The following is a 23,885-nucleotide window of genomic DNA, read 5'->3' on the forward strand; positions in this document are numbered from 1 at the left end:
TCATCCATCCCTTCCTTTTATCTCCAGTTCCAATGCCTAAATTTAGGCTTATATGAACTCTCATTTGGATAATTCAGTGACTGGTCTTTATACTTCCAGTAACTTTATCTAATCTATCCACTACACTGTGAGAGATTCCCTTCTACAGTGTTTTCTCAATTTATAGGAAGAAGTCCAGATTCTTTGACATAGGTCCGTTATCTGGTCCTTTTCTGCCCAAAAATAGCCTGTGTTCTCATCTATGACATCTCTGCCAGATTTGGTCACTCCAAATCCCTCAAAATTCATCGTGGCTTCTCAAGATACCAGGTGTTTGCACACACTATTCCCAGAGCCTGAAATATCTTTCCCATCTTGTCCACCTGAAAATCACCCTGCATTCTTTTAAAATCCAGTTAATGTCCTTTCTTCCGTTAATCCTCCCTGGTTCACGTCATACTTCTCTCTCCTCTCCTCCATTCCCCTATCCCCAGTAAAAACAGAGTTGGGTATTTCTTTGACTTCACTTCTCTATTGCACTTACCACATTATAACTGTTTATATGTCTGTTTTCCCAACTAAATTACATGTTCCTTGTTGACAGTGTACTTTCTCTTTCTTGTGTTTGGATCCCCATCCCCTAACATCCAATTGGCATTCAACAAATTATTTCCAGAATAAATGAATCTATATACAATGGGATCCTGGAATATGTTTCAAAGTGCCTCATGCCTTTTCAGAATTGTGACTTCTGGCTTAAGGGAGAGAAAAGGAGGGCATATATAAAAGAGGGATTCACCACAGTGGACCCAGTTCACCCAGGACCCAGAAGAACCCATGGAAGTGATAAAACTACATGATAAAGATTTCCACACAAATTATACATTATTCATAATTGCAAAAAAATTATTTTAATTGAAAACAAAAATGAATCTTAGAAAGATTCACTAAATGGGTGTTTGTTCAACAGACCCTTTAAAAATAGATCCTTCAAAACTGGTATTTTTGGATAATATTTAATTACCAGGGAAAATACTAGCCATCCCAATTCAAGCAGAAAAAAGAGATACATTGCAGTCCTAATTTTATATAAATCATTTTTAGAAACATATTGGTTTAAAAATATCACGAAAGGGGTCCCTAGGGGGCTCAGTCAAGCATCTGACTCTTGGTTTCAGCTCAGGTCATGATCTCACTAGAAACTGAGCCCCACATCAGGTTCTGCACTGACAGTACGGAGCCGGCTTGGGATTCTTTCTCTCCCTCTCTCTTTGCCCCTCCCCAGCGCAAGCTCTCTCTCTCAAAATAAATAAATAAACTTAAAAAAACTAAACAAACAAAAACAGGAAAAAAGCCAAAATAAACTATGTTGAATTATTAACAGCATTATCTCTGGGTAATTTTCTATAACTAATGTCATTCAATAATTTATTGAGCATCCATCTGTTATCACACAGTGATGAACAAGAGACATCTATTCCTGCCCTCCTGCAGCTAAACATGTCATACTTGTATAATCAATCAGAAAAAGCAATGCAGGTTAGAAAAATACATGGGCTTTAAATTTATATCCCACAAAAGATTAAAAAAAAAAAAAAAAAGATTTCTAGACCTTCTCTGGAATGGAGGTTGGGAACAATTTCGATACAGAAATTTCGATAAAGACCACCACAATGGCTTGTACTGTTAACTACGAACTGTATCATGATGCTGTACTCTCTAGATCACTTGACATGTCTAGATCTTCTGTGGACAGAAGACAGTGAACACACTGTATCTCCAGACCTCTTCCTGCTGGCAGATTTAAATATTAACATTAATTACAAATAAAATTTGCCCAGCTTAAATTTAATCTTTATCCATCTTCCACCACATTTCCTTTCTCTTTTGTGTTTCTTCCCCCTGCACCATTTCCTGCTCTTGCCCTATTTATCTAAAAGAATACTTGTCCTTTCAACCAGGGAATCGCCAGATTGAGCTCTCCCCTACTGGAGATTCTCAGCAAAGACAGGAGCTTCAGAGGAGATCCGTGTTTTCAAAGAATATATATATAATTCACAAAGATTCTCAAAGGTGTAGTCCTTCTAAAGTTCCTGCTTCCTAAGATACCTGCTTTTCCTGGCAAGAATAAAATCCTGCTCCAGATGGTTGCTGGAGCTGTAATATTTATGAAGAAAAGTACAAATAATACCTGACTACAACAGCAACTAATGTACCTTCATTACTCTTCACTGTTATTATTTTACTAACTTATATCACTGACTGAAAATACTTCTAAAACTTTCAAGGATTTTCAGTTCATCAGAAACAGAGTGATAAACAGCAAAATTGCTCTGAGCTCCAAAACTTCAGCACTACATCCCAAATGTTACATGTTTTTAGGAATATTAAGGAGTAAATACAAACTGACAAAATCCTGTAGGATTCAGAGAGCTGAAAAAGGATATGCTATGAAATATTCTTTCAGAAATATTTTTCCTAGAGAACTCAAATAATTGAAATTTGTACTAAAAATACATGGCAGGATATAATAGGAATTACAGAGAAACACAAAGTATTAAGTGCTAATTTAATGTTGTGATGTTGAAAGAATATGCCCAGACAACGAGGTGATAGAATTACTGATAGTTATTCATTCATTCATTTATTCATTCATTCAATCTTCAAATTTTTAGAAGCACTTACTCTATGCCAGCCAGACATAATTCCAGGTGCTGTTAGAAATAGAGGAGTGAACAAAACACATAAAACTCCTGCCCTCATTGAGTACATTAGTGGATTGAAACAGATAATAAACAAGAAAATAAGTAAAAGATGTTACATGATAATTAAGTACAAGAAAAAAAAAGGAAAAAAAAGATGCAGGGTGTAAAAGCAAGGGGGGAAGGGAGCAAGCTGTGGCTGTCTGAGGAAAACATTCTGAGCAGAGAAAATAGGAAGAACATATAAAGACCCAAAGGTAGGAAGATGCTTATTATGCATGTTTAAGGAAGAGCAAACAGGCCAGTGTGGCTAGAACAGAATGAAGAGGGGAAAGAGTAACAGATGAGGGGGGAGAGATAAGCAGGAAGGGCTGGGGATTCCTGGAGGAGCCTTTGAGTAAGGTTTTTGTGGACAGGTAAGATAGCAACAGGTGAAAGCGGGGGAGGGTGTTGGGAGGTGATTCCAGGTAATCAGAACAAAGGGAAACGAAAGACAAGGAACCAGGATTTTGAGCACGTTTAGCAATCAAAGGCTGCCCAAGCATGGATGAGTATAAGTGTGAGGGAGCATGAATGTGGGGAGGGAAGGAGATGGGGTGGGGCGAAGGGGGGTGAAGATGATATATGATAAATATTCAGTCACTGATCCTCTGTTTAGGAGCTATGGAAGAGAGACACAGGGCAGGGAGGCACCAGGCTAAAGGACAAGCATTAGCTTTCCTTTTAATATAACCCTTTGCTTTTCCTGCAAGAATAAAATCTGCTCCAGACAGTTGCTTTAGTTATTATACTTATAAAGAAAAAAGGTGGGGATCTTGAGATTTTTGTGGAGAAAACACTTCATATTTTATTGTAGTAGAGAAAAAATATACAAGAACTGGAATTTAGACTATTTCGTTAATATGAACTAAATTCAACTGATCTCATAGTGAATCATAAAATGAAAATGACTAAAAAGTGGGACTGAGAAAGCAAGAAGGAATTTCAATTTTTCAAGAGCATTCCACAAAATGGCTAACCCATAGCTAAACAATGAAGAGTTAATTACCTCTCATTCTACATAAAGAAGAGGATTCTGTTATAATTATCCATTTTGAATTCAAAGGTATTCACAGAGCAAGAATTGGGACTTTCCTCACAGTTCAATACCCCATACCTAGTACAGCGCCTAGTATAGAAAATTCAAATGCCCTTTTAATGAATAAAAAGCCTACCCATCACAGTCCATTTCAGTAAAATGACATATACCATTTTGAATTGTTATTAATAGATTCATCATATACCATCATGAATTATTATTATTTATAGAATATTAAAAGCAGAAAAGGAGAAAAAAAAAAAAAAAGGATGTTTTCTTTCCATTTTACCATCCATGCAAAAACAACGACAAACCCCAGAGGAATCTACCAGTAAATCACCCATATGACACAGGCTATTTCAACTATATGCAGAGGTGTTGTCTGGAACAATGGGATAAATATCATGATTAAATCCAATAAACAAAGCTGTTACAAAATCAAAGAAAATTTCCCTCAATATATCCATATGAATTGCATTAACACTCCCTTTTTGGAAGAGAAAACAAAAAGCATATAAGAATGTGAAACGATCTCTTTCCTTTTAATCCTTCAAGAACTCAGTGTATTTAGGGAATTCAGCTTGCTTCTCTATGACTTTTCTTTAATCTCAAATTAAGAGTACCTTACCCTCCTGCCTGTTTCAACTAATGCAAAAGAGTACAATTAAAAAGACTTGGTCTTATCCCCTCCTGGTCGGGGATGTTATAAATCCCTGAGAGAGGAACTGCTAAAGTAGAAGAATAAACAAACAAACAAACAAACAAACAAAAAAAAAAAACATCAACCAAATACAAATGATGAAACATCTAGCAGAAAAAGCAGAATTCTACATAGGATAATGTTTGCGCACACGTCATTTTGCTCAGCATTAGACTACTTACAGTTAAACCAGACAGACCCCCTTTCACATGACTTTTTAAATCAAGCTCATCCATTTAAAAGTTTTCTTTAAATGCAAATGCCTAATGTCAACATGCTTTCCCATCGACTGTCTTTCGGGAAGCATTTTTCCATACTAAGACTAGCATCCTCAACTGCAACTCTATATTCGAACTCCCCTCAACAACACAAACGAAAAAAGCTTTTATACTACCAAAAAAAAAAAAAAAAAAAAGGTACGACAGTGGGTTTTGAAAAGGTGTGTGGTTAGTTCTGCATGTTGTGAGCGATCAGAGCAAGCTATGACTAAAAGGCGCTCAGAACTGAGTAAAAAAGGAACCCCGACCCCTTCATCTCCAAGATGCAACAATAAAGGCATCCTCCCTACGCCTCCTACTTCGCTAGAAAGTAGCCGTACTCCCGGGAGCCAGCCGACCGCAGGAAAGGAGCCCGCCGCCGGGCCGGGCCTGCCTCACCTTATAGACGTCTCCGTAGGTGCCGCTGCCGACCCTCTGAACGAGCTCGTAGTCCTGCTGCGGGTTCCGCCTCAGGATGTCCGCGACAGGCCGCAGCGGGGCCTCCATCTTCGCTCAGGGCCCGCGCCCCGCCGGTTCTGCCCGCGGCGCCCGGATCGATTCCCGCTAACGAGAACGAGCGGCGCCGCTTCCCAACATGGAGCCTCTGCCCGCAGCTCCGCCTGCACCAGGGACAAGCAAAGGCTACAACCCCGAGCGGCCCAGCCCCTTCCCTTCCGCCCCGCCGCGGGCCGCGGAGAAGCGGGCCTGGAAGGGTCCGCGGCGTCCCCGCAGTCCCGTTCCGGCCGCGGCCCTTCCCCCTCCCGGCCGCCCGCGAACCGCCGGGGCCTGGGGCTGGCTCGGCACCCGAGGGGGGCGGCCCCGCTCTTTGTTGAGCGCCGACCCGGGACCTACTTCCTCGCCGGCGTCCGCGTCCTGCTTCCCGGCGTCCGCCGGCCGCTCCAGGTCTTGCGCCGCCGCCTCCCGCCGCACCGCACGTCCTCTCGCAGGCGGCGGAGGCGCGTACCGCCGCCGCCGCCGCCGCCGCCGCCGCACCACGTCTCCCACCCGGGGCTGCGTCACCGGGTGAAACGTTCCTGGCCAGCGTGGGTCGGCGCCCAGCGGCCCGCCCGAGCGCTCCGGCCGCGGGACCAGAGTGCCGCCCTGAGGCCTGCTCGGGACACGACACCCTCCGGGCCGGGCCACCGCGCCCCCCAGCACCCCCCACGGCCGGCCGCGTCCTTTCGGGGCCCAGCCTCTCCTACCCACTCTGAGGTTAGGACCCCCCCCCCCCCCCACGCTCACCCAGTGAGCCGACCGGCCTCTGCTAAACCGCCCCCAGATCCGTCAGGTAAACTTGGAGGGTGACGGGTAGAGGGAGAAGGGTGGGCACGAGGGCAGCCTTTCCAGTTCAGCACGGGAAAGGTACCGAGGGCACTGGGCCAGAAGTTACCTGGCAGTGGGGCGCCAGGGAAGGAGGTGGGGGAGTGCCGGCTTAACTAAGCCGCGGCACACCCGACTGCACCTTCCTGTTTTGCAAACCATTCCCAGTGGTACCAGCTTGAGGCTGCACTACACAGCTGCGCAACCTGTCTCCTACTGAGTTTTTCCACATTTCTGAAAGCCTGAATTCCTAGGAAGTCACAGTGGCCTTTATCCCTGTTGGGCACACGCAGTGCATTGCCCCGGGGATTGCTCCTTAGATTGGATGAGGAGTTCTTCAGAAGCTGAAACAAAATCAAGAGACCACGACCTGATTCTGGCTCTACTTCTTCCTCAGTAGGTGATCTGGGACAAGACATCGTAGTTGACAATATCTCAATATAATTATCTGCAGCTTGAAGAGGATAAGGTTTTGCATCTGACAGCCAAGCAAGTGTTTATGAGGCATTTTACGGGATTACAAAGAGGATTTTCAAATATAAGAAGTTATAAAATACTTCACAGTGCATAAAATATGGAACAGGAGTTCAAGGAAGTAATTTGGCTGGTATTTCACAAGCTATTTTGCAGTTCTAGTTCCAGGGTTGTTTGGAAGGTAGAAATAAAGTTGCCAGGTTTATGTGTACTGGTAAAAATATTCCTAGAATCCAGTAGAGGTTTTGAACAGGAAAGCCAGATGAACACTCAGCCAGTGCATTTAGTAACTGAAAAATCACAAAAGAGCAAGTTACAGATGTTGGCTTGTGGTTTTGAACATCCAATTCAATTCTGTTCTTGGGCAATATACTCCTTGTTGATTGTTGTAATTAGTTGTATAATGTAGAAATTAAATTTACACCTTAACAGGACAAGGAATATATGTATTTTCTTGTGCTCCATGCACAAAGGGCACTTATTTAGGGAGTATAAGTAAGCTCAGACTTACATGCTCTATGGACAAAGCCTATGTGTTTGCTGCATTGAAAAAATTGTTGAAGAACAGTTCCTTCTTTCAAAGCTTCTTGGCACTTGTTTTGGTGGGCACATACTTTTGGCTTCAATGACTCAAAATCTTTTCAAATGTTCTATTGGTATCCTAGTACTTGTTTGCTGTCATAGATTCTTTTTTTTTCCCTTTGACCCTATAAGGGTTGATCCTATCTCTAGTCTGAAATTTATTCTTATTTATACTTGCATTATTCCAGAGAATTTGAGGCAGCATACAGAAAATACATATTATAACACAAGATAAAAGTAAGTAAAGGAAGAAATAGGTGTGATATTAAAGAGAGGAAAAATAGGATACCAGAACAATGCAACAAATTGGCCAAAGTAGAGGGTTTTATAGTGTTTTTGAGATCACCACGAAGCAATTGGTCAAGAGAGGCACTTCTTGTGCTGATACTAAGACTTTAGAAAAGTTTACCTCATGGGCCTTCATAAAGTGGAAAATTTGAATTCCCAGTTTGAAACAAGGATAAATGTCTGATAATCCTTCAAGCATGTTATTCTTGAAACACAGTGTTTGATATGAATTGGGCAATAAAAAGTTTGAGGTCATAAGCTTCAACAAGACTCTGGAATGCACATGTTTTATGTTTCCAGCAATGGCAGATCCATATGCTTTGACCATCAACCCAGAGGTGCATAGCATGGAAAAAGTTGAAATTCTACGTGGTGGTTAAAAAATGTGTCTGCTATAATCATTACTTGTACCACAATTGATGCAAAGAGGAAAACATTTGCTTTATTCTAACTCCAAAGGAATCTTAAGGATTTAAAAATAGTGGTTGAGTTCATTTAAACAAGATCAGTGAAATCATAGCTGGTGGGTTAAATATTACATGATTGGTAGAGAAATTCAAATTCAATTTCCATGAAATAAACATGTGGTATGTAAATTTAATCTTACCTCCTAAATAAGCACATAGTTTTAGTAATAAAAAATAATATAATAATAAAGAATAATAAAAAATTATAGCTAACAGGAATTTCTTACAAGCTACCCAGCTTTATAACAAGGTATGGAATAAGGAAAAATATGGCTTGGTAGGTCCTTCATCCCAGCCTCATTATCATATATTCTTTGTGTCTCCATAATGTCTTAAATGCAAATATCTTCCAGGTTTTACTCTTATCTACATAATAACCTGTAATGGTTTGCTCTCTGCTTTGTAGTGTTTTTCCATTCTGTCAAATTTCTTTAGTAAAATGCTGATTGTAATCTGTGGCTTCTGGTTTCAACTGGACATAAAATTTTTTAACTTCTACATAGGTAAGTTTCCCAATTACTATCCAAAACACAAAAGCTAATTAAAGCTCTCAAGTATGACAACAGATCACAAGGACAGTTTTTGTCTATGGAACATATAGGCTTATCTTATATGATCTCCTGATGAACCTTCCAGCATAAACTAGTTGCAAAATGTAACCCTGTGTGATTGAGCTTATTGCCCCATAGGTTTGTTAGATATAAATTAATTAAATTTTGGAAGACATCTGCCATAGTTATGATTTATATTTTCAAATAGTTAAACTATTCTTTTTGTTACTAATTAAGGTCAGTTGTCTATTGAGGCAAAAACCATGTTTTCAAAGCAGAAGAATTCTATCTTGTTCTGGATAGCAGTAGAACATGGATCTCATTCAGAATCAGTATCAGGTCATCATGATGGGAGTTTCAATAAAGAAGAGTTGGGGGCTCCTGGCTGGCTTTGTCAGTGGAGTATGCGACTCTTGATCTTGGGGTTGTAGGTTCAAGTCCCACGATGGGTGTAGAGATTACCTACAATCTTTAAAAATATAAATAAATAAATAAATAAATAAATAAATAAATAAATAAATAAATAAAAATTTAAAAATCAAAAAAGAAGAAGGAGGCAATGCACATCTCTTTTTAATACAGCTTGAATTGATCATCCAATATGTTAAAATGATGTTTTTAATTAACCTTGATTCCTAGGGTGGATTTTAGGTTTTTATGAGATTTGGTAGTAAGGTTCCTGTATTCGGGACAGCTTGGTCCTTTCTGCAAATTCAATAGCTAAGAAAAAACTATAAGTTATAAATAATCTTGTGTTGTTCCTTATTGATTTCCTCACAATATAATAAGTGTAATACTCAGAAGGGATGCCTAAAGTTTGCTTGCACCTTACATAATCTAGTGTTCTGAGAACCCCAAATGTATAGAAGAAACCACAGTGCCTGACTGTGGCCTTATCCTACAGCTGTATCACTCTTAAAGGATTCTAATAAGCTCTTTTTTTCTTTGCCCCTTTAAGACAAGGATGATAATGGCATTCCACTGTGGCTAGTCTCGGGGTGTTTCACTATCTCTTATTGGTTCCTTTAATTCCTTTAACCCTGTCCTCATTTTTATAAATAGTCCTTTCATTAGATTCTCTTTCTGTGCTATCTCTTTCTTGCCAGAACCCTGATTGATAGTTACAGGAATTGGAAGTAGCCTCAGGAAAGAAACCCTTGCTTTGTGGGATGGTATTACTCACATATCTGATGATTACCTGTATAAACTTCTTGCCATGAAAAATGAAACAATGGCACCACAATTGCTGAAATAACCATCAATAGTGGCATGAGACGGAGTGCTGATGGAAGCCGTAGCATTGGAAGACCAGTCTCTAGCACTTAGCTCCTTTGATAGTGATGATTGCTGAAATCATTGTGTCATTTTTTTCTGATTGCCTCTGGGAGAATATGTGAGGAAAAAAGACAAACGGCCTGAATTCCAAACTTGAGGCACGAGTAGAAAATCAAAAAGTTTATTTGACAGCCTTGAAGAAACCTTATTTCTCATGTAGCTGCAGGGAAAACATGGCTGAGAATCCAGCCCACGGCCTAATAGTAAAGGCTGTAGAGTTGCGATGTTAATTAAATGTGAGACCTAGATCTGTTATGCTAAGAGAAGAGTCCAGGTAGAGAAGTTGTTGGGACCCCACGACATAGAATGGGGGCATTTGGGTAGATATAAATGAGGCTGAGAACTTGAACAAGAGTTAGATTTCAAATAGGTGATGCGCATTAAGGAGTACACTGGTCATGATGAGTACCAGCTGTTGTATGGCAAGTATTGAATCACTGTATTGTACACCTGAAAGTAATATGACACTGTTAACTGGAATTTAAATAAAGCCTTAAAAAAAAGTTAGATTTCAGCACAGCCCTGGTGGAGAAGGACAAAACCTGTTCTTGGAGGAGAAAACTTGTGCACTGAAGAGTTACAGGATCTTGGCAAATACTTATCTATGTTTCAGGTTGACCTGAGAAGCTGGTGGTTTTTCTAAATGGGTTACTTGAAGCTGGTAATCTATGTGCTGAGATGCCAGAACTTCCAGGGCATACTTTAGAGGAATAAATCTGAAGACTTAGGGAGATGGGAATGTTGGACTTGCCCTATTATGTGCATCCTGCTTAGTAATGCTCTATCTGTACCATCCCTACAAGGACCCATAAAATTTACCTTTATCAAGGTATTGAGTAGAGGGTCACAGCTATCCTTGAAAAATTCTTTGGTGGCTGTCTTAATTGGCTGGAGATGATAATGGAGATGCCACAATGAAATCAGGATCCATGATTTCAGTGGGAATATTGAGATCCTGGTAGAGGCCAGGTGGAAGATTCTTAAATGTTAAAGACTTGTTCAGCACAATTATGATAACCCTCAGGAAGAAGTGATAATCAGAGTGTTTGAAAGCAAGGATCTTTGATGGTGGTGTATGATCATCCGTGTTTAGGAATGAATGAAATTAACAGTCTACTTAAGTACTGCTTGCCATATGTAAGCAGAAAAATTCTAGGTCTGATGAGCAGAAACGTAACTCAAGTCACTGGTATGGTGATTCAATACATATCACCCAATTCTTTTTTTTTAAGTTTACTTATTTTGAGAGAGAGAGAGTACGAGTGGGGGAAGGACATAGAGAGGGAAAGAGAATCCCGAGCAGGCTCCTCACTGTCAGTGTGTAGCCCAACACAGGGCTCCAACTCATGATGAGATCATGACCTGAGCTGAGATCAAGAGTAGGATGCTTAACTGACTAAGCCACCCAGATACCTCCATATTTTTCAACTGAATCCAGTTCACAAGCCTGGATGGAGTCCCTTTGAGGGGGGAGCCTTGAGGAAGAAGCCTCATAGTTGTATTTCCACATGTGGAATTTTTACTAGAGCAAATCAGTATAGGCTTTGGCACCTAGAATGCAGCTATGGACTTGAAATCTAGAATGTGCTTTTCAATTCCCTTCAAAAGAAATAATCAGAAGCAGTTTGCCTTCATATAGCTGGGATAGCATTGTCATTGTCTTACATCAAGGCTATGTAAACACGTCAGTTGTAATATATCATTCCAGAGGGACCTTTGTTTCCTTGATATCCATTAGAACATCCTGCTAGTCTATTACCTTAATGACATGGTGCAAACCAGATAGATGAACTGGAAGTAGCAACTGCCCTAGATACCTTAGAAAGACCCTTCTATCAGAGGATAAGAAATACATCCAGGTCAGAGACCTGTGCCACAGTGAAATTTCTAACAGTTCAGTGGCATTATTGTGCTCCACCTCAAAAAACAATGCCCAGTCTTAGTTGGCCTGTTTGGATTTTGGAATCACCATACTGCATGTACTGCTCTCTGATCCATTTATCATGTAACCTATATGACTGCCAGTTTTTCATATGACTTGGAAAAACAGAATGCCCCACAGATGGTCCAAGTTGTGGCACAAGCAGCATGGATAAGGTTTGGAATAAGAACATGCTCTCATCTCTTGGCAACTATTCTCCATTTGAAAGGTAACTCTTGGCCTTCTATGAGGCCTTGGCAGAAACTAAACACCTGACTATGGCATACTAAGGGACTGTGTGATGTGAACTGCTCTTTAGGAACTTGGTGTTACCTAATTTACTGAATCATAAATTGAACACGGGCAGCAGAATTCATTGTCAAATGGAAAGGTATATGTACTGGGGTGGCCGGAGCTGATATAGAAGGCACGAGTAAATTACATGGACAGATTTCCTCTGTACCTGCCCCTACTTCTTTGCCACTTTTTTTTGTTTTAACTTTATCTATGGGCTTGTGGTCATTTAACAGAGGAAGGAAAAACTTGGGCTTGGTTTATTAATGTTGTGCATTGTATCCAACTGGAAGCATATAGCCTCTGAATTATGCCCCTATCTGTAATGGGGTGGTCTTGAAAAATACAGATGAAGAGAAATTCTCCCTGTGGGCATAACTTTAAATAGAACATCTGGTTGCCCTCTTTGTTAGGAAGGCGAGCTGGCCTGAGGTATAGATCTATATTTATGTACAGTGGCTAGTAGGTGGGCCAATAACTTGGAAAGAAGAATATCTGAGATAAGGGAGTCAGTAGGAGAGGTAATACAGATGGATTCTCAAAGTGGGCCCAGAATGTGAAAATATCTGTGAACCACATAACTGCCCACAAGAGGGCATTCATTTCAATAATCAGGTTTACAAGAGATCTGTCCTATGGATGTCAGCCTCTACCTGGTCACCCAGTGGTAGTTCAGTGGTCCTATGTAAAAAAGGAATGAGGGCAAATGTGGGTTCAACAACATGGACTTCTACTTGCCAAGGATAATGTACTGGGGTGGCCGGAGGATAATACAGTTACTGCCACTTTGGAGCATTTAACCTGCTTATAACAGAGGCCATTGCAGAGACCCCAGTATGGTAGTATTCCCTAGACCAGTCAACCACCTGGTGGCAGTTTATTATACTAGATCCTTTCCATTATGGAGAGAAGAGGGATTCATCCTCATGGAAATAGTACATATTCCAAATACAGGTTTACCTTCCCTGCCTGGAAAGCTTTTTTACAAGTACCATAATCCAAGGATTTATAGAATGCCTTATTTCATCACCATGTATTACAACATTAAATTTAAGCAAGAAACTCATTTTATTTTGAGGGAAGTATGTCAATGAAGTCATAACCACTGAATTAATTGATCTTACCTTAAACCCATCACTTAGAAGCAGCTAGTTTAAGGGAAGAGAGGAAAGGCCTGCTGAAGGATTGGTTGTGATACTGACTGGGAGATAACCCAGTGAGGATATGGGATAGGACTTAACCTATAGCCAATATATGTTGCCATCTAACCCACGTGCAGAATGTGTGGGTCTAGGAACCAAGGAGTGGAGTGGTGGCTCTTCCTACTACTAACAATTCACTTGAAGAATTTTTGTCTCTACAACTTTGTCTTTAAAACATTGGACTTGGTGGATCTGAAGGCTCTGGTGCCCAAAGGAGAGATACTGTCCCTAGATAACTTAGTTACAGTTTCATTAAAGAGGAAACTGAAACTGTCACCTGGCCAATATGAGGTCTTTGGACTACGGAGGCAAAGGTTAGAGAGGGGATCATTGTACTGGTTGGAGTGATTGGTCCTCATTACCAAGGGGAATTGCTTGTTGCCCCACAAAGAGAATAGAAGGACTATGTCTAGGACCCTACGTGTGCACTAAGATACCTCTTGGTATTCACATGTCCAGTATTACTGAACAATGATAAACTGCAACAACCCAGTAAAGATAAGGCCACTAAAGATTTGGCCCCATGGAAATAAGTTTTGGGTCATCCCATCAGAGAAGATACTAGTGGAGGATAAGGGGAAAATGAAAGCTGTCATTATCACCTTGGGACTTGTGATATCTTCTCTTCTCATTATCAGAACCACAATTTTGTTGACCTTTCCTGTGTTGCTATGTCTGTCAGATGAGACTGAGACCCTCCCTATGCTAGGGGATAAATCTTGATTGGCCTAGCCTCACTTCTGTTAATAAAGGGATGGCTTAGGCTTGACAATTCTAGATAATAACACATAGAAAAAGTCTATGGGAGTGCTTTTAACAAGGTACACAAGGCACAGACATACCTTTTTCTGTTTCTAGACATGGCTACCCACTTCTAATGACTGGAATGGCAGATGCCATTTTGGGACCATGATAGGAGCCCACATTAGAAAATAAGTCCACACATTAAGGATGGTAAAGTGCAACCTTGGTCCTTGTGGTGAAGTCTGCTGGTATTCTCCAGTATCCATTTCCTTCTTTTAATTTTTTTTTTTTTATTTAAGTAATCTCTACATGCAACATGGGGCTCAGACTCATGACCCTGAGAGCAAGAGTCACATGTTCTTCCAACTGAGCCAGCCAGGTGCCCTCCTTTCTTTCGTTAGCATTAGATCTCCTAAATTTTAGTTGGATACACATATACATAATGTGTTTGTCAAATAGGTAGGACATGTACTGGTCAATGGTACTTGAGTAGAGGTGATATGTGCCACTTCTGGGTTGTACTCTTAGAAAGGATATATGCCCTTCTTTCCTTTCTTCTCCTCTATTTGGCTGGAATGAAGATGCAAATGCCCAAGCAACCATCTTGGATTATACCATGGAAGTCCAAGCTTAGGTTTCTTGATATTTCAGAGCCATCATTAATATGAACCCTGGAGGGTTTATGCTAAGATTATATCATGAGAAAGAAATGAATATGTCTTAAGCCACTGTAATTTTCTGCAGCAGCCACATCTATATCCTAACATGTCAATGATAAAGTTGAGCTGCTGAATTAATCCCCACAGAACCAACTTACCTTAAAAAATTATGTGACACTAAATGTCCTTTTGGTTTAAGCTCTTTTGAGTTACAGCCAAAAGCATTCTAACTGATATAAGTATGTTTCCAAGATTGCTAGCTGTAGAGGGAAGGAGTGAGTTGTAGCATCCACTATTGAGAAACTCCTGATTGAGAGAGCCCTTTTCTTTCTTAAGGAGGTTACATTTTATTATTTTTTTATTGAAGTATAATTAACACACACTGTTATATTAGTTTCAGGTATACAATGTAATAATTGGACACTTTCATGCATTTCTCAGTGCTCAACAAGATAAGGGTGCCCTTGATCCCCTTTATTTATTTCACTCATCCCCCTCTCACCTCCCCTCTGGCAACCACCAGTTGTTCTCTGTATTTGAGTCTGTTTTGTTTTTTTTTTAATCTTTTTTGTTCATTTGCTTTTTCTTAAATTCCAAATCTGAGTGGAGTCATATGGTATTTGTCTTTCTCTGTCTGGCTTATTTCACTTAGCATTATACCCTCTAAGTCCATCCATGTTGTTGCAAATGGCAAGGTTGAGAGAGCCCTTTTCTTATGATTGGGGAAAATGAGCATGGTGAAGGAACAACTAGGAAAAAAATCATTGAGGATATAGGAGGGAGGGAATAGTGTACAGAGTAACATCCCAAGGGGTCAGGATGAGAAGGGTTCTAGAGTACTAATGTACAAATATCTTTTCTTCCTTTTTTCCAATTTAAAATAAACTTGACCTTGACTTTTTAAAAGCAGCCAAATGATGTGTAATACCATACCATATAATTCACCAATTTAAATTGTATAATTCAGTGATTTTTAGTATATCCACAAAGTTGTACAGAACTGATTTAAAACATTTTAAAATATTTTTAATATAATTTGTCAAATTGGCTTCTATACAACACCCAGTGCTCATCCCAACAAGTGCCCTCCTCCATGCCCATCACCCACTTTCCCCTCTCCACCACCCCCCTTAAACCCTCAGTTTGTTCTCTGTGTTTAAGAGTATCTTATGGTTTGCCTCCCTCCTTCTCTGTTTGTAACTTTTTTCCCCTTCCCTCCCACATGGTCTTCTGTTAAGTTTTGCATTTTAAAGTATTTTAATTGCCCCAAAAAGAAATCTTGTACTCAAATGCAGTCACTCTCTGCTTTCTCCTCCTCCTCTTATGTGTATCTTTGTGTGTCTGTGTGACTGTGTACTCTACTGTACTCTTTTTAATGAGATTTACCTGAAAGTAATTATCAGGCTGGAGTGTGAGCTGAGAATTAAGATATACAAGAAAAGCAGAACACACTTCTTTTTAATCCATGAATTTGGTTTGTAGATACAGGCGTGAGATAATTCCTGTCTTCCTATGTTGTTTCATTAGTGTTTGGGAAATGCAACTCTATTGAACACAGCCCCCTTCATTTATTATTTTTTTAAGTTTGTTTGTTTTGAGGTGGGGGGAGGGCACGAGAGAATCCCAGGCAGCGCAGCCTGAATTGTGGCTCGATCTCACTAACTGTGAGATCATGACTTGAGCCAAAATCAAGAGCTGGATGCTTAATCGACTGAGCCACCCAGATCTCCCTGACGTCCCTTTTAAAACTATAATGTAAACTTGGTTTACAGTGTTCCTAGCTCTGAGGTCACTAGAGCCATTAACCGAAATACAGAATGCATAAGATATGGCAGTGGTGGGTGAGATAATTTGGTTTTTGACATGTTGATTTTGAAGTGTTAGTAGGAAAACAAAATGAAGATGACCTTGGGCAGCTATAAATTTGGTTCTCGTAAGACGATTTTTCTCTCTTTAAGAGAGCATAAAACTAGAAGCACAGATTTGGAAATTATCAGGATGAAGGTCCTGTCTGAAGCCATTGTAGCAAATTACATTGAGTGAACATAGAGTGAAGAGTTGCTTATGGTGAAGAGACCAAAGATGTGATAATTAAGAGGCTAGCAATAATCTCATAGGCAGAACGCATCTGTAGAGTGTGGGCAACAACCAAATGCAGAAGAAAACTGTAAGGAATGGGTTAATGGTATCTTGAGGGTCAAGTACCATAAAGGACTGCTTCTAGAATACTGAAAGCTGAGTTTGTAGGCAGAGAGGAAGAAATCAGTGTCTTTGCCTTTTGCTTTGTATTCAAAATTGTCTGCAACCTTTGTGGATGCCAAGGCTCACCCGGACTATGTAATACGATTTTACCTAAAATATTTGCCAGTGTAACTCCAGAGGTTTTCTCTGCAAATCTAGTGGGCATTTTTGCCCACTAGACATTGAGTTAGTTACAGATTATGATGAATTTCCAGCTTTCATTTATCTCAATCTTGATCTAAATTTTTCTATCCTAATTTTAAAAGTCAGGCCTGTTCAGTATACAGGTAAAAAAATGCATGATATCCTCTTTACCAACATGACCTTGCTTTTAAAATGGGGGAAAAATGGTGCCTGGTAGATAAGTGCAGATTATTTTGACTTCTTTGGCTATATAAATGTTGTCTGCATATTGGTACTAATTTGTAACTGTTATAGGAAACGGGTATTTGAACATCCAGAATAATGCAGTATATTAGTAATTCTGTGACTGGCTAATGCTGTTAAATTCTTTGAGAGTGTGTGTGAGGGGGGTACTGTTTATTTGTGTGTGTGTGTGTGTGTGTGTGTGTGTGTGTGTGTGTGTGTGTTCTCCGTGAAAGATGTTGCAGTACATCGTCTGTCCCTGTCTTCGTGCTCCGGGGGTGGGCTGAGGTAGGGAGGGTGTGACGCTGGTATTTGTGTGAACTCGGGCTTGTGATGCTGAGCTCGGTTCACCCGCTTTCTCCTCCCTTCTCCTCCCAGCTCCTTCCCACCAGCGCCACAGCAACATCCTCAGAGTCTGAGCGAACTGCGCCCAGCGCGGGCACGGAGCCTCCCACCGCCAGCAACCTGCGGCCCGGGAGAAGAGCCAGCACAGTGACAGCGCCTCACCGCCACCAGTCCCCGGACCACCATGGCCAAGAACCGCAGGGACAGGAACAGTTGGGGTGAGTAACGTATGGTGACTTCTGCAGCCTGCGCGGGGACTGGCCCTCTGGTTTCTGCTTCTGGGGACGAGAGGGCCAAGGGCTGGGAGACGGGCCACAACCGAGCTGCTCCCTGTAGGGCCGGAGAGACCATGGCCGAGTGGTACCCGTGTAAGCAGAATCGCGCTGTGGGGCGAGGGCTGCAGCTTTCCGCAGGCCGGAGCCCCCTGTCTCTCCCCCACCCCCAGTCCTCCTCCTCGCAGCATTTGGACAGCACCCGCATGTCGCCTCCCTGGGACTCGTCGGTTCCGCTTTAGCGATCCTTTGGCAGAAAAGCGATGAGAGTAGGCAGGGGCTGTTACCCGGCCGAGAGGGGCGAGGGGGTGAGGATCCCTAAGCCCCGGCCCCTTCCTCGGGAGCTTTGAGCCCTTCCGCCTGGCAGGGCGCGGGCTCCCGAGCGGGCGGCATGCTGGAACAATGAGGCAGAGCGCGCCTAGCCCGGCGGGAGCGTTGCAGACCTGAGCAACCCAGAGGAAGGGGCGCCCGCCTGGGAGTCCCCCACCGCTGCAGTACTTGTTTTAATTTGGGGCTCGGAGGGGAATTGGGGAAGAAGGGAAGCAAAGTTGTGGTTTCCAGCCTCTGCTCCACCCCAATCTGGCACCCCATTCAGGCCAGCCCTAAGTGTGGCATTGTTCTTTGATTTTACCTTTTGGAGATATTGGGCTCATGATTCAGCACCAGGCCGAGGGGAGGGGGAAGGAGAGGCTAGGCCCAGTGGGTTCACGCCGCGAGTGGGTGGGCGGCGCTCACGCAGGCGGGGAAGAGAGAACGCAGTGATGCAGGAGAAATCGCGGCCCCGCCCCGCTCTGCTGCTCCAGACTTGGTTCAGGACGGAGAGTGGGGGCAGATTGGGCGTCTTTTTCTGCCCTCGGCTCGGGTTTTCTTCCAGTCACAGTGCTAACCTCACTACCATCTTAGGAACCAAAGCCTTTCAGGGCATTTTGTTTTCTGACCCAGAGCAGATCTCAGGCCACTGTTCCTCGGTGGGTAGAGAAATATTTTGTTCATTAGCTTTGTTATTTGGAAAGTTTACACACATCCTCTAGGAGTTTGGAGCTCCTGGATCTCTTCTGTGTCTCAGTGAGAACTCTTCTATAACTGTCCATCGGACCAGGAGGTATAAATTTAAATTTTGGGGGGGCTTACTTTTATCAAAAGACCGTATTTCTCCTTGCCTGGTTGTTCACAGAGCCAACTTAACTCCCAGTAGGCAACGTTTGTGGTAGGTGTGGGGAGCTAGGGCAGGGAGGTCTGGCTCTAGTTGTATGAATTTAAGAGAAAGCAGTTGCATTTTCTGAGATTACCAAACCTCAGTAAGTGTGAGTATTGTAATAACACTGTTTTCTTTGCTTCTTAGGAGATTATGAGTAAGCGTTTTCACTGTCCCCCTAACTTTTCCTTGGCCTAGAGTAGGAATTTCTTTTTTTTTTTCTTTTTTTAAAAGTTTATTTATTTTGAGAGAGAGAAAGAGTGGGGGGGGGGGCAGAGAAAGGGGGGAGTGAGAGAGAATCCCAAGCAGGCTCTGAGCTGCCAGTGCAGAGACCCATGTGGGGCTCGAACTCACTGTGATATTATGACCTGAGCCTAAATCAACAGTGGGTCCCTCGACTGAGCCACCCAGGTGCCCCTAGACTAGGAATTTCTTGAACACTCATGGTTCAGGTGTGGATGTTCAAGTCAGTTTTGATCTTGATCTCTGTGCATTGTTGACTCAACCATGTTAAGAGACAGGCATGTGAAAATTTATTCTGAGCATTAAAGTTCTTCTTAGTGAAGCTTTGGATCATTATTCTTCAGTATTTTCTTTGGTTTCAGAGTTCTTATATGGTGGAGGTTTTTTCCTCTTGGAAATGTGTTTCTCAAATGGGATTTGCATAAAAATCACATTGGGAAATTGTTAGAAATGCATATTTCTACATCTTCTAGCAAGAGTTTTTCTCTTTTTTAATTATTATTTTTTATTTTTTTAAAGTTTTAATTTTAAGTCTCGTTAACATACAGTGTTATATTAGTTTCAGGTGTACAATATAATGATTCAACACTTGTATACATCACCCAGTGCTCATTACAACAAGTGCACTCCTTCATCCCCATCACCTGTTTAACCCATGCCCCCCACCCACCCACCTCCCTCTGATAACCATCAGTCTGTTCTCTATAGTTAAGAGTCTGTTTCTTGGTTTGCCTCTCTTTTTTCCCTTTCCTCATTTGTTTTGTTTCTTAAATTCCACATATGAATGAAATCATATGGTATTTGTTTTTCTCTGATTGACTTATTTCTCTTAGCATTATACTATTTCCATCCATGTCATTGCAAATTAGCCAGAGTTTTTCAATCAATAGCTGATATGAAGTCTAGGAATCTGCCTTTTAATTAGCATTTCAGGTGATTGACAAGCACTGGATAATTTATATTTGATGGGAACATGTCCCGGACAGTTTACCCAGAAGTCATCAAGAGACTCTCAACTCAAGTGATGAATTAGGAAAAGAAATACTACAGTATTATACTAAAGTGTGGTCACTGGAAATTTTCACAGAAAAGAAATATTGGAATTGTGCAGTCTTGATCCTCTATGGAAATGCTTTAGTACTCAGATTTTTCTTTGCTATGAAGTATATATGACGTGGGGTGCCTGGATGGCTAGTTGGTTAAGCATCGACTCTTGGTTTTGGCTCAGGTCATGATCTCACAGTTTGTGAATTTGAGCTCCACATCCAGCTTCACATTGACAGCATGGAGCCTGCTTGGAGTTCTCTCTTCGCCTCCTCCCCCTCGCCCCCACCAACTTGTGTGCGCATGCTGTCTGTCTCTGTCTCTCTCTTTCAAAATAAATAATAAATAAACTTCAAGAAATAAAGTATGTGTGATGTAAATGACTTAGAAAAATGTAGTAACATGGAGTAAGAAATAGAGGTTTTTTGGCGAAGATGTTAGCCACGTCTGTCCTGATTTCATTTTATTACCAGCACCTAGTGTAATACCTAACACTGAGTAGGCATTTAAAAATAACATTAATAGCTAATGTCACTGAGCTAATATCATATGAGGTAGGTACTGTAATCCTCATTTTACATATTAAAGGTAAGTGATGAAGCCAGGATTCCAACTCTGGCGGTTTGACTTCAAATTCTTTTTATCTTCACCAGCATGCTATACTGCCTCTTAGGACTTGAAAATATCTGCTGCATTGTATAGAACTTCAGTGTTTAAGGCACAGTCACCTGCATCATTATTTTTTAAAATTTTAGTTAGCATGCAGTGCAATATTGGTTTCAGGAATAGCATTCAGTGATTCATCACTTAACAGCACCCAGTGCTCATCACAAGTGCCCTCCTTAATGCCCATCACCTGCGTTATTGCCTTTGCTCTTTAGCCTCTGAGTAGACATAATCCCTCTTTTGCAAATAAAAAAACTGAGTCTCAGATAAGTTAAATGATTTGGCAAAAATCATATATTTAGTAAGTTAGAGGAAATTAGAACCTCGGGTTGCCTTCTAATTGATTTTCTATAGCATAATGCTGTGGGATGTTTTATAAGATAATGGGGCATGGTGTGAGGGTAGAGAGAAAACAGGCTCAGGTGATAGCTTTTAAAACTCAGCTTTTAAAAACTCAGATGATAGCTTTATTATTTTTCTTAAGACAATGAACTGACCTTATCATCTGGCTAAATATATTTCAGACAAGTTAGAAAGCACTAGGTCAAGGCCAAAGGTAGACTCCCCCGAATTGGAAAATATAGTTATTTCCAAGAAAAGGGCAAGAGAGAATTTGCAAAATTTGTACAGGATACCTAAAATTGAGAGAAGTACACTGTAGGACCATATCACAGCTAATCTTTTTATCCGAGTGATCAGTGACCTGTTAGGTTCTAATAGGACCATGGAAGTTACAAAGCAAAAAAAGCAGCTCTAGTAACCAAGAATTGGGGATGTTACTTGAAGATCAGATCCAGAGATACAACTGAGAAGCAGGTCTGTGAGTAGAACTGAGAATCCCAACACCTATACCTAAATCTACACCAAACCAGACGTTTCAATAAATGTAAGCATTTAAAAGTCCATTTTTCAGAGGTAGACATTATTCTCATTTTAATATGTAAGGAATCCGAGACTCAGCATGAGGAATGTGCCAGAGGTCCCATAATTTATAAATTATAGATCTAAGGTTTAAGTTCAGGGTTGTTTGCTTCCCCAGTCCACTTGATGAAGGCCAGGAACTAAAATAGTATGCCAAAAAGGTGCCATGTCAAGCCCGTCTAGGCTTAAGCTGGTATAAGAAATCAATGCTGTATAAACTTAATCGCTTTGGACTAGAAAAGAAGGCGAAGAATGTATTAGTGTGGAAAATAAAAGATACAGATGGCTATCAGAGGCAGTAGCTCGGAAAGCAGTCTTTCAATGTTGAGCTTAGAATTTGAGTACTACCAGAAGCAAAACAAAAGTGCATTCTTTAAAATTTGTTTTTGTTAATTACAGTTGCTTAAAACTTGGGAGTTCACATGGGAATTTGGTTTTTCTACCGTGTAACAGAAACTGTCAGTACACTGATGCTTTAGAAAAATAATATTTGCAGTAAGTATAGGGAACCTCTGTTGAAAAAGCATTAGGTTTCTGTTTTTGTTTTTTGAGGCAAGATTATAAATGATCTTGAGTATAGTTACTTCCTTTTCTTTCTTTTCCAGTTGGTTGTATTCTATTTTTCTTAAAATGAGACTATTTGTGCCTTTTTACTCGCCTCATTCTGTATGTATCTATTCCTTCTGAAACAAAATAAAATTTCTAGTGAGTCATACATGTACTTCCCCTACAGACTCTCCCATCTCATTTTGCTAATTTGCCTTCCTGACATCTTTTCTCAAATACATTTTCCCAAAGATATGTATTTTTTATACTTTGTATCTGCTTACACCTTGTCTTGATGACTCCTGGGTTATATCTTTCCTCTGTTTCAAACTCTGTAGTCTTTACTATCTTTAGTCTAGTTACTAAACTAGTGACTAGACTCTAAATGGAACCTGTGATCATCAGGAAAATGATCTACTGTGAGAAAATTTTGGTCATAAAAAAAAGGTGGGGTGTTTTTAAATTTAGAGGCTTTTCCTCTTTTACATAAAATTTTATGAAAAATATCTGTACAAAAGAATATGTAAAACATAGTTGTTTTTTATAAACATAAATTTACTAATTTTCTCATAATTTTTTTGTAGTGTAACTTTTTAAAAGTTTATTTATTTATTTTGAGAGAGAGAGAGAGAGCGCATGTACATGTGCACCTGTGTGAGAATGAGGGGGTGGGGGGAGAGAGAGAGAGAGAGAGAGAATCCCAAGCAGGCTCCATGCTATCAGTGTGGAGTCCAGTGTTGGGCTTGATCTAATGAACTGTGAGATCATGACCAGAGCAGAAACCAAGAGTCGGATGCTTAACTGACTGAGCCATCCACATGCTCCTGTAGTGTAACATTTTAATTCCCTTATCATTTATGTTTTGTGTATAGCATACACTATGGCTTGAATATTGGTATCCCCCCAAAATTCATGTCAAATATGATAGTACAGGAAGTGGGGGCATTGGAAGATGCTTAGGTCATGAGAGTGAAACGCTCTGAATAAGATGAATGGGATGAACAGCCCTCTCTTTAAAAAAGCCCCACAGGGTTCCCTAGCCCCTCCCACCGTGCCAGGATTCAATGCGGACTCTTCGACTTGGAAGAAGGTCCTCACCTGACCATGCTGGCACCCTAATCTTGGTCCTCTAGCCTCCGGAACTAAGAACTAAATTTCGTTATCAACTACCCAGTCTGTGGTGTTTTGTTATAGCAGCCTGAACTAAGACATTCTAGAACTATTTTCTTTGTGGTTACCATGAGGATTACATTTAATATCCTAAAGTTACTATACTCTAATTTGAAATTATATCAGTTAAATTTCAATAACCTATAAAAACTCTGCTCCTTTTTAGCTCTATATGCACCCCTTTTAGTTCCTGACATCACACAATTACATCTTTATACATCATGTGTACAAAACATAAACTAATCGTTATTTTTAAAAATGCATTAGTCTCCAAAGAAGACATACAGATGGCCAACAATCACATGGAAAGATGCTCAACATCA

General features: G+C 40.9%; 2 protein-coding genes across 7 annotated transcripts in view; one reads left to right on the forward strand and one right to left on the reverse strand.

The window, feature by feature from the left end:
- Positions 1-5,657, reverse strand: part of MAP4K5 (mitogen-activated protein kinase kinase kinase kinase 5) — a 110,487-nt gene extending 104,830 nt beyond the window's left edge. For all 3 annotated transcript variants that reach the window (XM_042943183.1, XM_042943182.1, XM_042943181.1), the window contains exons 1-2: positions 5,569-5,657; positions 5,116-5,336 (exon numbers count right to left, since the gene is read on the reverse strand). In XM_042943183.1, the coding sequence (XP_042799117.1) occupies positions 5,116-5,223 (108 nt within the window). In that variant the 5' untranslated portion in view covers positions 5,224-5,336; positions 5,569-5,657. The remainder of the gene's footprint in view (positions 1-5,115; positions 5,337-5,568) is intronic.
- A 57-nt stretch (positions 5,658-5,714) lies between these two features.
- The window catches only part of ATL1 (atlastin GTPase 1), an 84,496-nt gene continuing 66,325 nt past the window's right edge, over positions 5,715-23,885 (forward strand). For 2 of the 4 annotated variants that reach the window (XM_042943185.1, XM_042943188.1), the window contains exons 1-2: positions 5,919-6,004; positions 17,539-17,723. In XM_042943185.1, coding sequence (XP_042799119.1) covers positions 17,690-17,723 — 34 coding nt within the window. In that variant the 5' untranslated portion in view covers positions 5,919-6,004; positions 17,539-17,689. Of the gene's footprint in view, positions 6,005-6,301; positions 6,433-17,538; positions 17,724-23,885 lie in introns of those variants that run through there. The other 2 variants (XM_042943186.1, XM_042943187.1) reach the window with 2 other exon arrangements.

Source organism: Panthera leo, chromosome B3 (genome assembly GCF_018350215.1).
Source record: "Panthera leo isolate Ple1 chromosome B3, P.leo_Ple1_pat1.1, whole genome shotgun sequence".
Taxonomy (NCBI): domain Eukaryota; kingdom Metazoa; phylum Chordata; class Mammalia; order Carnivora; family Felidae; genus Panthera; species Panthera leo.